This window comes from Anoplophora glabripennis, unplaced genomic scaffold (genome assembly GCF_000390285.2).
Source record: "Anoplophora glabripennis isolate ALB-LARVAE unplaced genomic scaffold, Agla_2.0 scaffold194, whole genome shotgun sequence".
Classification (NCBI taxonomy): Eukaryota; Metazoa; Arthropoda; class Insecta; order Coleoptera; family Cerambycidae; genus Anoplophora; species Anoplophora glabripennis.
Window position 1 is genome coordinate 166,200 of NW_019416622.1, and position 12,943 is coordinate 179,142.

Sequence of the window (12,943 nt, forward strand, 5' to 3'; positions counted from 1 at the left end):
ACTTAAGGTGATAGGCACAATAACTTAGTACATGTTTAAAGTTGAGATAACAATTACAAAAATATAAGGAAAAAAAATCAGTAAAATAATTAATACCAATCCAAAATGAATGGAGGTGAGCCGCAACAAAACTCATACGAAAAAGTTCTATTTTTGCGTTTTTTTTTTCGTAAATTAAAGTTCAATTATGGATCAAAATATTTTCTCTGGAACTGTCCTGTCCGTGTGCTGTACTATGAGTTACGTGCTATAGACCAGCCGCGTAAACAAATCGTCGTTGAAAGATACTTTTTAATTTTTGGGGAATTTTTCAATACAAAAGCATAAACTAAGAAAAATAGATATTTAAAAAACTGATACTTTCATATTATAACAATTAATGGTAATTCCTATCTTAAATGCATTGTTGTTAGTGCAAGAGTTCATAAACAAAACCACATCCGTAAGCATCTGTAGCTGCAAACTGTGTGCACTAAACAAACTCCATTAAAATATGGAACAAAATGAAATAAAACTTACCATTTATAGAGAAAATGTTGAAATTGATCCTCATTAGCGCGGATACAGGCATGGCACCGACGCACCCAATTTTGGCAAATATTTTCCCAAATTCCAGGTATTCCCCTCAATGTGTCAGCAGCTTCAAGTATACGGTTTCGCAATTCTTACACCGTAGCAATTGGAATATTGTAAACCATTGACTTCAAGTGACTACAAAGATAAAAATCCATTGGAGTTAGATCGGGTGACCAAGGTGGCCATGGCATAGGACCATAGCGTTCAATCCATCGCTGAGGAAACATTTCAATCAAAAGTGTCGTTACTTCTCGAGTACTGTTTGGAGGAGCCTCATCTTGAAGATAAAACATGCATCCCCGAACTTGTAACGCCACATCGTCCAATAATTCAGGCAACCGGTTCTCCAAAAAGTCAGCATATTCATTCATTTAGTCGTCCTTCAAAGAAATAGGGACCTACAAGTACATCGCCTATTATGCCAGCCCAAAACATTTACTGACAACCGATGTTGAAAATGAGTTTCCCTAATCGCGTGAGGGTTTTAATCGAACCATACGTGCATATTGTGGAGATTCACTTCATCACGGGTAAATATCGCCTCATCTGTTACACAAACATAAGCAGAAAAGTCTACTTGATTGGCACATTGCCGTAAAAACCATCTGCAAAAACGCATTCGTTGATCATAATCCGGGGGTAAAATCTGTTGAACTGGTTGCAGATGATAGGGATGCAACAGCTAGTGCCTTAAGATGCGATTTACGGTACGAGATGAGGTTCCTACTTGCTGTACGAGTCGTCGAGTACTAATTGTGGGGTCTTCGTCAAGATTTTCCAACACTGCCTCTTCAACTTTAAGGTTTACTTGCTGACCACGTCCTTCTCCTCGAGGAATAACACTTTCCACAGCCGCTGAACATACTGTAGAATTGTATTTGCACACGGGAAGTGACGTTGTGGCCATCGTTCCCGGTACAACCTAGTCGCCACGTGCTCATTTTCTCCGCCTGCACCATACACTAACACAATATCGACACGTTCGAATAGTAAATGCATTGTTTTCTCGGTTCATTGTAAAACTAGTTTGTGCACAAACTAAAAAATTAAGCAAAGTAAGATATAAGAATCTCGTTTTTAATGTAATCGGCGCGCTATTCTTATTTTTACTTCTTTATAAAAATTACACTGTCACTATCGTGGAATTACAAAATAAAAACTTTTGTCTAGAATCTTTCACTCTTTAACACTGATGGGTCGATGGACGATGCTTAATATTTAATAATTAAGTGGATAATGAATTCAATACAAATACAAATTGAGTTGACTGCACACATTTTTTGACGATGTAACCTAACCTTCTTTTAGTATTACTAGTATTAGATTATACCGACTTAAATTATAAGGTTGCATCTCGAGTCGCAAAAAACATTTCCAAAGTTTTTAATAAATAGCGCAGGGTCGGCCTTCAATTTCGTTGAATAAATGAACTATAATTTACAAAAAAAAACGCGAAGATAGACCTTTTTCGTATAAGACTTTTCTATTACAAATATCATCAGGAAGCTGTAGTTTAATTTTTATAGATTATACACGCCTTACCCTGTACATGCGCCTGCAACTTCAGAAATGTTGAACGGTTATTTTCGTTTTTGAAATGGGTATTTACCGATCGCCGGAAACGCTTAACCGCGGAACACTTAGGACAACTTTATTTTTTTTATGAGTAAGAAGTTATTATTTTTTTAAATTTTGCTGGTACTTATTATTACATATTATACCTAAGTATATATTTTATTATATGTTCCATTTTCTTATACTATTATGAAAACACTTACATACATATTCTTATAATGTAAAGAGTGCAGTTATAAGTAGGCAATGGTTGTGTCAATTTTTGTTCGAATAAAATTACATAAAAGAGAATCCGGCCTAAAGCCAACCCTGTACCACATTGCAGCCGCCCTAACATATCCTATCTCTAATAATAACACAGCATTAAATAAGCATAATAATCCAATATTGTCAAATAAAAAATATAAAAGAAAGCTATCAATCAATGTAAATAAAACAGAAAAAATAATTTTTATTTTTATGTTCGACGACTTTCGCGTTTAGTACTAGTGATTTAAATTGTTACATGAACTTTTACCTCAACGAACGCTTTTCACTAAAAGATTAATGTACCCCAGACAGTCTTACTTGGGAAGTTTCTGGAAAGATTCATGGAAAGTTTTTTATTCTCATGAGAATGCTTCACTAGGTAAAACTAATGAAAGATAAATTACATTTTGCGAAACCTGAATAACAGTGAATGGAATAAATAAAAAATAATAATAATTTAATTCACATAAAAAATCGCTTAAGATGTGCTTAAGTACAACTCGAAAGATTTCCTACCTTTTGATATTAAAAACATAATTGTTGCAAATGTTTTACGATTGGAGAAAAATTATAGATTAGAAACGATAGAAAAACTAATTAATTAATAAGTTATACCTTATTTTTAGAAGAGTAGCTTATTAAATATAAAATATTTATACCAAATTAAGACTTTAAATAAGTAGATTAATGTTAAAAAATACAGCTTATTTCAATCGTAATTTAACACAATGGGAAAATGACATACGTAATACGATCCATACGATAGAAAGTCAACGAAGGAAACATCACAATTTTTGTAAGGGATAAATATTACGTAACAAATAGGGGTACCTCATTATAAATTTTTTCCCGAAAAATAAGAAAAGTATCTTAAAAGTCACTATTCTCGGAAACAGCAAATTTTTTTTTCAAAAGTATAGGTACCTTTTTTACTTAGGGGTCAATATATATTTCAAAGAAATTTTAAAACGAGATATAATAAAAAATGTTTTGAATATAGTCACTATTAACTTATTTCTTATGTAACGTAAATAGTACTGGGCAAATTTCTCACCCTTATTGTCCATTTTCGAAATACAGTTTATAAATGCAATATCTATTCTAAAAATATAGAAGAAATATTTTGGACCACCTTATATAATATTGTAGACAAGGATTTAGATAAATTTGTTTTTCGTTATGAAATTTCTAACTATAAACACTTCGCTTCAACGTAAAGCCAGATTTTCTTCTCCACTGATAATAGCTTTTATTAAATATGGATATAGTGAACTTCAACCGTTCATAAAGTAACATTAATTTGTGGAGTACTAATTTAATCTGTTAATTTAAAGCTCAAACATTTCTGTAATACTTGACTCTACCATTATCGTCAAATAATACAGAAGAGATCAAAAGGATAAAGTATTCCCTAAAGTTGTCCGTTTCTTAAATTATGTAAATAGCACAAATGAACTTTTTAAGAAAATGTTTAACTTGTGGAGAATGTTGGCAGAAGGGGGCAGAATGTACATGAACGAAAGGAAAATCATTTTACCAGTCTTTACCAAAACATAACTCTTAAGCTGCTCTAACATAACTTTTTTACATTCTAGATATTTGGTAGGTACGTGAAGAAACTTCAAAATATATTCCTTGTTCCATTTTACGTCCAAAAGCCTTAATAAAGCAGAAGTTTAAAGATACTATAAAGTACGAGTATAAGCTTTTTGAGTGTACGTTAGTTTTGGGGTATAATAATTATGAAGTGATGGCAAGCATATTGGAGAGTTAACCTACTCAATAGAATCAACATTAAGATTTTTAGGGGTTGTTATGAGAAGTTTCCATTAAGTGGGTACCATGTGAGGTGCTAACGAAAATGCTATTCCATGCATATTCTTTATCGGGGTGTTTTTTTTTAATGGTGAAAACACAAGAATACTTGTGGACAGGACTTCTGTCAACTTGGAATATCAGAAATATACCAACAGTAGAGTTAGTGTTTGCCTCTGCAAGAAGAATGAGTATGGTTTAAACTCATACTAGCTGCACGTACAATATATCGCAACAATAATATAGAATATAGTAACTATAGTGCGCCCAAAGTTTTTTTTATGTTGTTTCAGTTGCGAGAATCATGAATTCAAGTTCTATAATGGTTTCATTGATTTTAATTAAAAAATTGATCAGATGTACTTATTTCTGGGGATTAGTTTGACGAACACTTCACAACTGGCGATAATAAAATAAATTCTATAGTTTTGTTTTAAGCACTAGTTACTTCTAAATTAAACATTTTAATTAGGCTTGAGTATATTGTTATGAAATATATAATTTTGTGTCAAAGTTGTGTTGTGTTTAAATAATATTTATTTTTGCCCGAGTTGTTTTTGTTGTGTGGTGTGTTGTGTTATTTTATTTTGTTTGTGTAAATGGTATTTATGAAATACAAACCGTTCTTTGTCTCACCCTGTACTTTACCTTTTCCCTTGCCAGCTAAAATGTTAGATGCTTGTTTTACTATTTTCGATCTCAGGAGTCGGTTCTATTGATTTTTATACACAAATACAATGCAACACAAAAAAAAATAGATTTTAAACTTTAATACAATTTTATTAAACAAATTTTGTTGTGGGTTGACTCATAACTTAAATTGTAGCTCAAATTATAAATACCTTTTTTAACACTAATAAAAAATATTTTTATCAATTTTGTAGTCTTATCTAATTTAGCACAATCAAATACAATACAAAAAAAATTGTTTTTAAATAAAAAAGTTTTAACTCTATAAGCAATTACTTTTAATTAGTCAATTCTTAACATGTATTGTATTTTGCCTATCTGATAGGGCATAATCTCTTTTTGACATACAATTCTAGTCCAATTAAATATGGCCGTTGTATTGATAATTTAGATCGATCTCAAGAGTTTTGTAAAGTTTTTTGGAATTATGATTGTTGGGCTTGATTTAATTTTAGTCAGGTAAGTTCTTTAATTTATTCTGCATCTTTTAACTATGGTTTGATGCGATAGAAAAATATTATTGATAGGATATAGCTATATGTTTGTTTTTAGTGCACTTTAAATTTTATTTTAGGTACCTGATTTTCGCTAGCTTGTACTTCTTCCTTATTGGAAACTGCATAGATGTTCAGCATACCATTTATGGGGCCATTGGAAACCTCTCTGTACTCGCTCACAACTGGTACAGGAATTTTTTTTTCGATGGTAAATTTCTTTCTTGTGTTTTTTGATAAAACACACAAACTTTTAACTTTTATGGTAAGTTTAATTTTCTTACTTGACTATTCTTTCTTTAACAAATTTAAATTTTGTGGAGCTGCTTCTTTACTCTCTGCATTTTCCAAAACCCAAGCCGTAACCAATCAACAAACTTTTGTTTCTCATCCTTCTAGAATTTTCTGGTTTTAATTTTTTTTAAGGTCTCTTCACAGAATTTCTAGTCCTTGGATGTCCTTTTTTTTACAACACTTTTCACTAGACTCCTTATAACTAATACATTTTTTTCAATGTCCTTTTAATTTAACAAACAATTCTATCACTAGTTATTAAAATATTCTTTATTTTATGTTCTTTTTCTAGGTTATCTCCAGGTACTTGTAAAGCCAACTTTAGTTTTGACATTTGATAACAATTATATAATTTAATTTGACATTTGATAAAAAATTTCATATATGACTTCAGTTCATTTAAGATATCTTCTCTACAGTTACTCGTCTACCCAAAATATGCATTTCAGATTCATCTATGGATATTGGGCTTTTATTTGATATATGTCACTCTGGGTTTAAATTCTGTTTTCTCACTGTACTGAATTTGAGAATTAAATTAAAATTATTAATTTTATACTATGTGATATTCTTTAATTGATACTTATTATATATTCAGAATCTTTATATTAACAATTTTATGCTATTTTATTGTTTGCTATATTAATAATTAATTTTTATTTATGATCCAAAGTTCGGTCAGGTAATTTTCATTCGTGATTCTTTGTGTACAAATCCAATTCGTTACAATATATATAAACCAAGTAGATATAGTAGTCCTAATTCACTCCACTACTAGTTGGTTAGTGGTGTTTACTGTACTCTTGAGCTTTGTCGAAAATTGAAAGCCTGCAATTTCAGGACTAGGATCATTGAGCGAGTGACCCTATTCTGCAGTGTCACTTCATTTACTGGATGCTGTATAGTCGAGTTTCCATTTTGTTCTGTGTATAGTATCAGTATATATACACATATATTTTCTAAATAGTGTCAACAGAATCTCATGTTTAGCGGTTTATTTCTATGATAAAATAAACATTCTGTACCTCAGAGAAAAGTACAGGGTAATCGATATATTTTAAAATATGCATATTTCTTGAAAATCATTTGGGTGTTATATTTTTAGTGTCACTCAAATGGTTCTATGGACTTTTTTCTCGGAAATATAGGTACCTATCTTTTCATACTACTGCAAAAATCTTTTAATTGAATTGCTATTTCCTGTTTAGCGTATCTTTATAGTTTACACATTCTCTTTGAAAATAACAGTTGAAGATCGCATTATATAAATTTTCGATCCACATATGCGGAAAATCGATGGAATTAAAGAAGTGTTTATTCGAAGCATTTCCATATCATACTTCACAAATGTTTTAGTAAAGATATTTTCAAAACGCTCTTCAACATTTTTTATTATAATATACTATTGTGGAGTGATTGCATTTGTAGTAATTTTGACTTACCTTATAGCATACGCAAAAGCCAAAACAGCATCAGAAACGAACTGCAGCTGATCTTCAAAAATTGTATTGTGCTCTGTGAGTTTTTCTCTTCTGGTGCACATTTTGGAGTATTTGATATTGTATGGGGTCCTAGAGCTGTTAGGGTATTTACACTGAAAGTGATGTTCCCAAAACTCTGAAAAAGAGAAATGGGAATAAAATAATTGTCCATGTTTCACATATAGTTAAATTGAGGAGGATTAAAATTTGTTTTTATAATTAGAACTAACTATAAAATTTGTACAGGCTAATTTATTTGAATGTGACACATAACATTCTAGCCTCTTATCTTTTTTACTTTCTTAGAAATATAAGGTGCGGGCCAAAATTGTAAAAAATTTTCTTGTGTGTAAAACTGTACCTCCTTAAGAACACAATTGAAAGTTGCATTTCATAAGGGGGGAGGAGAGAATGTTATGTGAATAACCCTGTATATTAATTACCGTAAATCGTATTGCATTGCGTTACTGGAAAATGCAATAGTTTCCAGTACAGCACTATTCGCGACTTGATTATTATGTTATGATATTTGTTGGATTTATATTATTACATCCTAATATATCATTATAAATTTTAATACTGTAGTTCAATGATGATGTATTTAGTAGTCTGTATTCATACAAAGGATGGCTGATGTAATGTTCTGTATCACAATGTTGTTATAGTAATAGATAAGTAAAATAAGTTTTACAAGTTTTGAATATCCATTCTATATTTTGTGTATAATTTTTTTGCTTTGATGGTGCTACTAAAGCATCAAATATAAGATACAATTTACATCTCCCTGTACTAAATTGTAGTTAGTTAAATAGTTTTAGTTTTTCTATTGCCACAAAAACTAAAAATTGTACGACCACATTCAGAATTCATTACCTCATATTTCCAATTCAAATCTCGTAGTTATTTTATCAGAAAAATATAAGAAGAAGTTTGAGACAAAAATTTATTGAAAATATTCATTACCCTTGGGATGCCCTTGCCTAGTCTAATAAGTTAAATATTATATTGAAGAAGCAGTCCAATGATAATAAATTAAAAGAGAGAAAAGTCTATTTTAAATATTCATTAACTGTAAATCCTAGCGCCTACTGGAAATACAGTATATTTCACCGACAGCAATATATCATTGCGGTTTATTTCCCACAAAAAAGATTTGATTTTATTTCCATTAATTAAAGATTTAATTAAACAGAACTTAATTTCTGAAAAGTCTACTGTATTTTAGTTTGGATATAAATCGTGTAGTATTATATCACATTTTATTTAAATAAAAATAAATTTATAAGCAAAACAGTTTTAAACATACTCCAATGGTATAGACTAAAGTCACTAATAAAGTATGCACCTACTTTTTACTAAAAGATTAGATAAAAAACTAGTAACAACAATTCCCAGGTTTACAAAAACCGCACTGTATCCTTATGTGTTCTATTATTATGAAAACTGGATACAATTGTAATTTATCCTGTATCATCTTATCTATAATTAATTTAATATCATTAAACTGTTTTTTAAGGTCTTTCATAATGAGGTGTTCACATAAAGAAAATGTATAGTGCTTTGTCACTAAATATGATTACGATGAAAGTTAATTTCGCTAATAACTCTTTATATAAATTTCTATTTGATTTTAGAAATATCTGTTTAAATTATATACCATTATCGTCATCTTTGTAATGTTCAATTTTTAATGTAAGATGCAATTGTATCATTGAAATTAAATGACCATATCGAACTATCCCTCGTATGTTCTTTCTTCTAGGACAGATTGTGGAAGGGAACGAATTTTCAGTATGATATAGGCATATACATAATATGTTAAAAGAAAAAAAACAACTGTTTTGTACCAATCAGTTACTCCCTATCGACAGCTAACCAGATTATTTTATCTGTGCCGCACCTGCTGCGTTTAGAGAATGAGAACCTGTTACATTTTTTTCTTTTGTACGATAGTACATGGGGAAGCGGGTTTTTATAATATTTAAAAGCAAACTAACCATCTTAACTGGAGAGCCTAGCTGGCCTTATTGTAGTTGTTTAACTATCTTGCCCGCAAACTTTTGTGTGCAGAATATTTATAATATTGCGAGGTTGTCTTAAATATGATTTAGACGTTTTTTTTGCTCTGAGTCTATGGAATATAATGATGGTTTTCAAACCTCTTAAATGGAGTGGAAAGTATAGTCGAAAATACTGTAGTTGTTTTAACTACTTTATTTATTCTGTATTTGCAGTCCGATTGCTTTAACTGATTCAATGCAGCATAGTCGTATAGATTTTTGTTTTCGAATTCCATGGAATATGTAGAGAGTGGTTTTTCTTCATACAAGCTACCATTTAGTAGTTACTTTAACTAGTTCCCGTAAACTCGTTTTAGATATTTGGGCATAATCGTAGTGGTATTTCTTCCTTGTCTATATCACGATATACACGCAGATTTTCATTTTACTTAAAATCTAAACATTTACAACTATCCAACACAGATGAACGAAGATGCGAAAAATAATTGTAATATTCGATGAAGGAAGATGTAAGGAAGATCAGTCTCAGTTATTCGAGAATCCTAGCTCTTCTATGACGGGGTCCTCCCGCCACTTTTCTTTTTAAACAACAGCGAGATTGGTTCGGTCACAAAATGAACTAAGGGGTGTCCCAAAAGAAACGCAGGATTTCATATGAGGAAAAAAGCTTTTATTAATGACAAGATGATATCGGACAGATTCGTTTGGCATAACAGACTTCTGTTAAGAAAATTCTATATCACATTTTCGCATACCTGCGGCTGAATTTCGTTGATAACTCTCCAAATTTTTGTCTTGAATTCAGGAATGGTAATCATTTGAACAGAATAAACTTTCTACTTTACGAGTACCCCACAGGAAATAGTAAGATCGCCATGATCTTGATGATCAATTCTCTTCACCGTTATACGTGATGAGTATTCCATTCAATTTTTGCCGTAACAAGTGTATAGCTTCACGTGCCATATGGCAGGTGACACCATCCTGCTGTATAACTACCTGTTACCCAACTCCATGCCATCCAAATGAGTCCTAAAAAGTTCAATAACATATCTCGACAGTCATTGCGGTTCAAGTCTCATTTTCAAAAAAGAACAGACCAATCACCACCAGCGTAAAATCCATACCACACTGTCACTCTTTGGGTATAGAGTGGTCGTTTTTTAATGACGCGAGGATTGTCTCTGTGCCAAATTCGACAGTTTTGCTTGTTCACATACCCACTAAGAAGGAAATGCACCTGGTCGCTAAAGATGATTTTCCTAGCAAAATCACCGCTCGTTTGTTGATTCTCCAAACAACTTCCAATTAACGAATATCCGACGCATTAATGGTCGTCTGGTTTTAATTTCTGGGTTAGTTGAATCTTGAAGGGATGCGGATGCAAATCTTTTGTTAAAATCCGCTGCATAGTACTTTTTGTTTGATTACAGTGACCGATGGAGCACTGATGTTACGGAATTTCCGCCACTCACCGCAGCAATATATTCGGCTGTACGGCCACTACGAGGCCGACCTCTTTTTTTATTGTCTGCAACCAAACCTGTTTGTTCAAATTTAGCAACTAATTTTTCACAGCTGTTTCATTCGGGGCATTCCTTCTACTGAAAATTCCACGTAATTTGCTCATGGTCTCAGCTACATACTCTCCATACTTGTAATGAATTTTAACAATCTTCATTCGCTCATCCTTCGTATCGCGCTCCATTTTGTCTAACCGCAACGTGTTTAATTCAACATGTGACCCTGCACAATGCTGCCAACTTTTCGGAATGAAAATGGTCCACAATTCAATTCCTGAGTTACTTTGAGACACTCTATCAATAGGGAGCGACGTATTTTTACGAAACAGTTTTTTCTTTTAACGTCTGTATATGCGTCATACTGAAATAAAACCTACCAGTATCCATTATAGAAGAACCTTGATGCTCAAACAATTGATATTGAACTTAGTTACAGTTAAGTCGATCAAATTTTACTTTTCTTTCTACTTCCCTTTTCTAGATATTAAGTACCACCTGCCTTTTATAAACTTAAACACGGTTACACTTTTGAAAGGAAACAATACTAGTTAAATTAATAAAGGGATTAAAGAGCAGTGCATTCTATTTATCAAAATAAGTCGAAAGTTTTTATTTTAAAATAATTTTTTCTATCTTATTTTGTTAAGTATGGAAAATTATTTTAGATGTTTAAACGGTGAAACCATGTCTACAACATACCAGGTAACTCATTATGGACAGTCCACTTTTCTGAACGGAAAAAATAATATGTATTCAACCGATGATGGCTTAAATTAGCAATTAAGGTGAACTGTATCGACGTATATGCACGTCTCACGATTGATATTGGAATATGTGAGGTGCGAATTTCAGTCTACAAAAAGTGATGTATGTGACCATTCCATACATAAATTTAAATAATAATAATTTAAATAATAAAAATAAATAAATATGGTGTTTCAAATCCATTCATATTTCCACAAGGTAATTCACTTTTATATTCAACATCTTTTAGCGATCAAGTGTTTACTGTAAAATTTTTTAAATATACTCAGAGAACACCTGATTATTGGTATTAACTTAAATCATTAGTCTAACTTTAATTTGAATCTCGAACAGTCAAATATGTGTGTTATATTTGAGTAAGTCTACAAATAGACCAAGCGGTATCTGTTTTGGCTTGGGTGAATCGTATATCCACGGAGATTTTTGGATTTTTGGCTTTCAAATATCACTAGAAATAAAAATTTTTCTATGCGCATAAAAAAAAACGTGGGCTTAACTTTTGACGGCACGATATGTTAAAAAAATTGGAAAAATGTCATATTTTTCTTCCTATTTAATTATGTATCTTTTTAAGAGTTGATTTTAGGCGAAAATGGAAGAGGAAAAAAATGTTTGTAATTAAATTTTTTATAATACATGACTGGTTACAAATCGAATGAATCATGATTATTATGGTAAAAATCGAAAAAATCACAAAAATGGGGTTAAAAAACAATACTTTTTAGGGAATTTTTTTGGGGTATTTAAATTGGGTATAGGACCTTTATACTTGGCTCAAGAAAACTTCATGTTATGTAGAATCATCACACCAAATTTCATCAAAATCGGTTCGATAGATTTTGCATAATAATTTTGCAATCCAGATTTTGAAAAAAAAATTGCAAATTTTCAAAATTTTGCACAGCAAAAACCAAGGCCCTTAGATACTTGAAAATTTAATCACATATAGAAGGGCTCTCAAGCTTTCAAACTTTTTTTGAAAAATTCGAATCCGTCAATTAGGAGAGCTCTGGCGCTTGTTTAAACATTGGTCGAATTTTTGTACTTATAAACAATTAGAACTTTGTGAATATTCAATCAAATCAAATTTTTTAAAGCAGGTTTTAAAAGTTCTTGGAAAGACGCTTTTTTAAAAAAAAACAGATCGATTGATCAATTAGTTACGTAGTTATAGCCGATTCAATTTCGAGCAGGCCGAAGCGGCCGCGCTCTCTGCTTCCCCCACCACCACCACCCGTACGATTTTATTGAATTTCTCGCTTGCATAAATAACTTTAAACACGTTTTAAAGTAGGTTGCCAATGAAGAAAAGTATTGTAATCTTAGACCTGGTAAGTACTCGGAATACCAAAGGTATTTTTCGAAAAATTAGCCCGGATGTCCCAGTACATTTAGTGTAAATGACGGCTATAACTACGTAACTAATTGATCAATCGATCTGTTTTTTTTTTAAAGAAGCG

General features: G+C 31.4%; 1 protein-coding gene across 1 annotated transcript in view; it reads right to left on the minus strand.

Annotated features, from left to right (window-relative positions):
- Nucleotides 1–12,943, minus strand: part of LOC108904924 (metabotropic glutamate receptor 4-like) — a 311,527-nt gene that overhangs the window by 161,322 nt on the left and 137,262 nt on the right. The window contains exon 5 of the mRNA XM_018707649.2: nt 7,136–7,310. Coding sequence (XP_018563165.2) covers nt 7,136–7,310 — 175 coding nt within the window. The remainder of the gene's footprint in view (nt 1–7,135; nt 7,311–12,943) is intronic.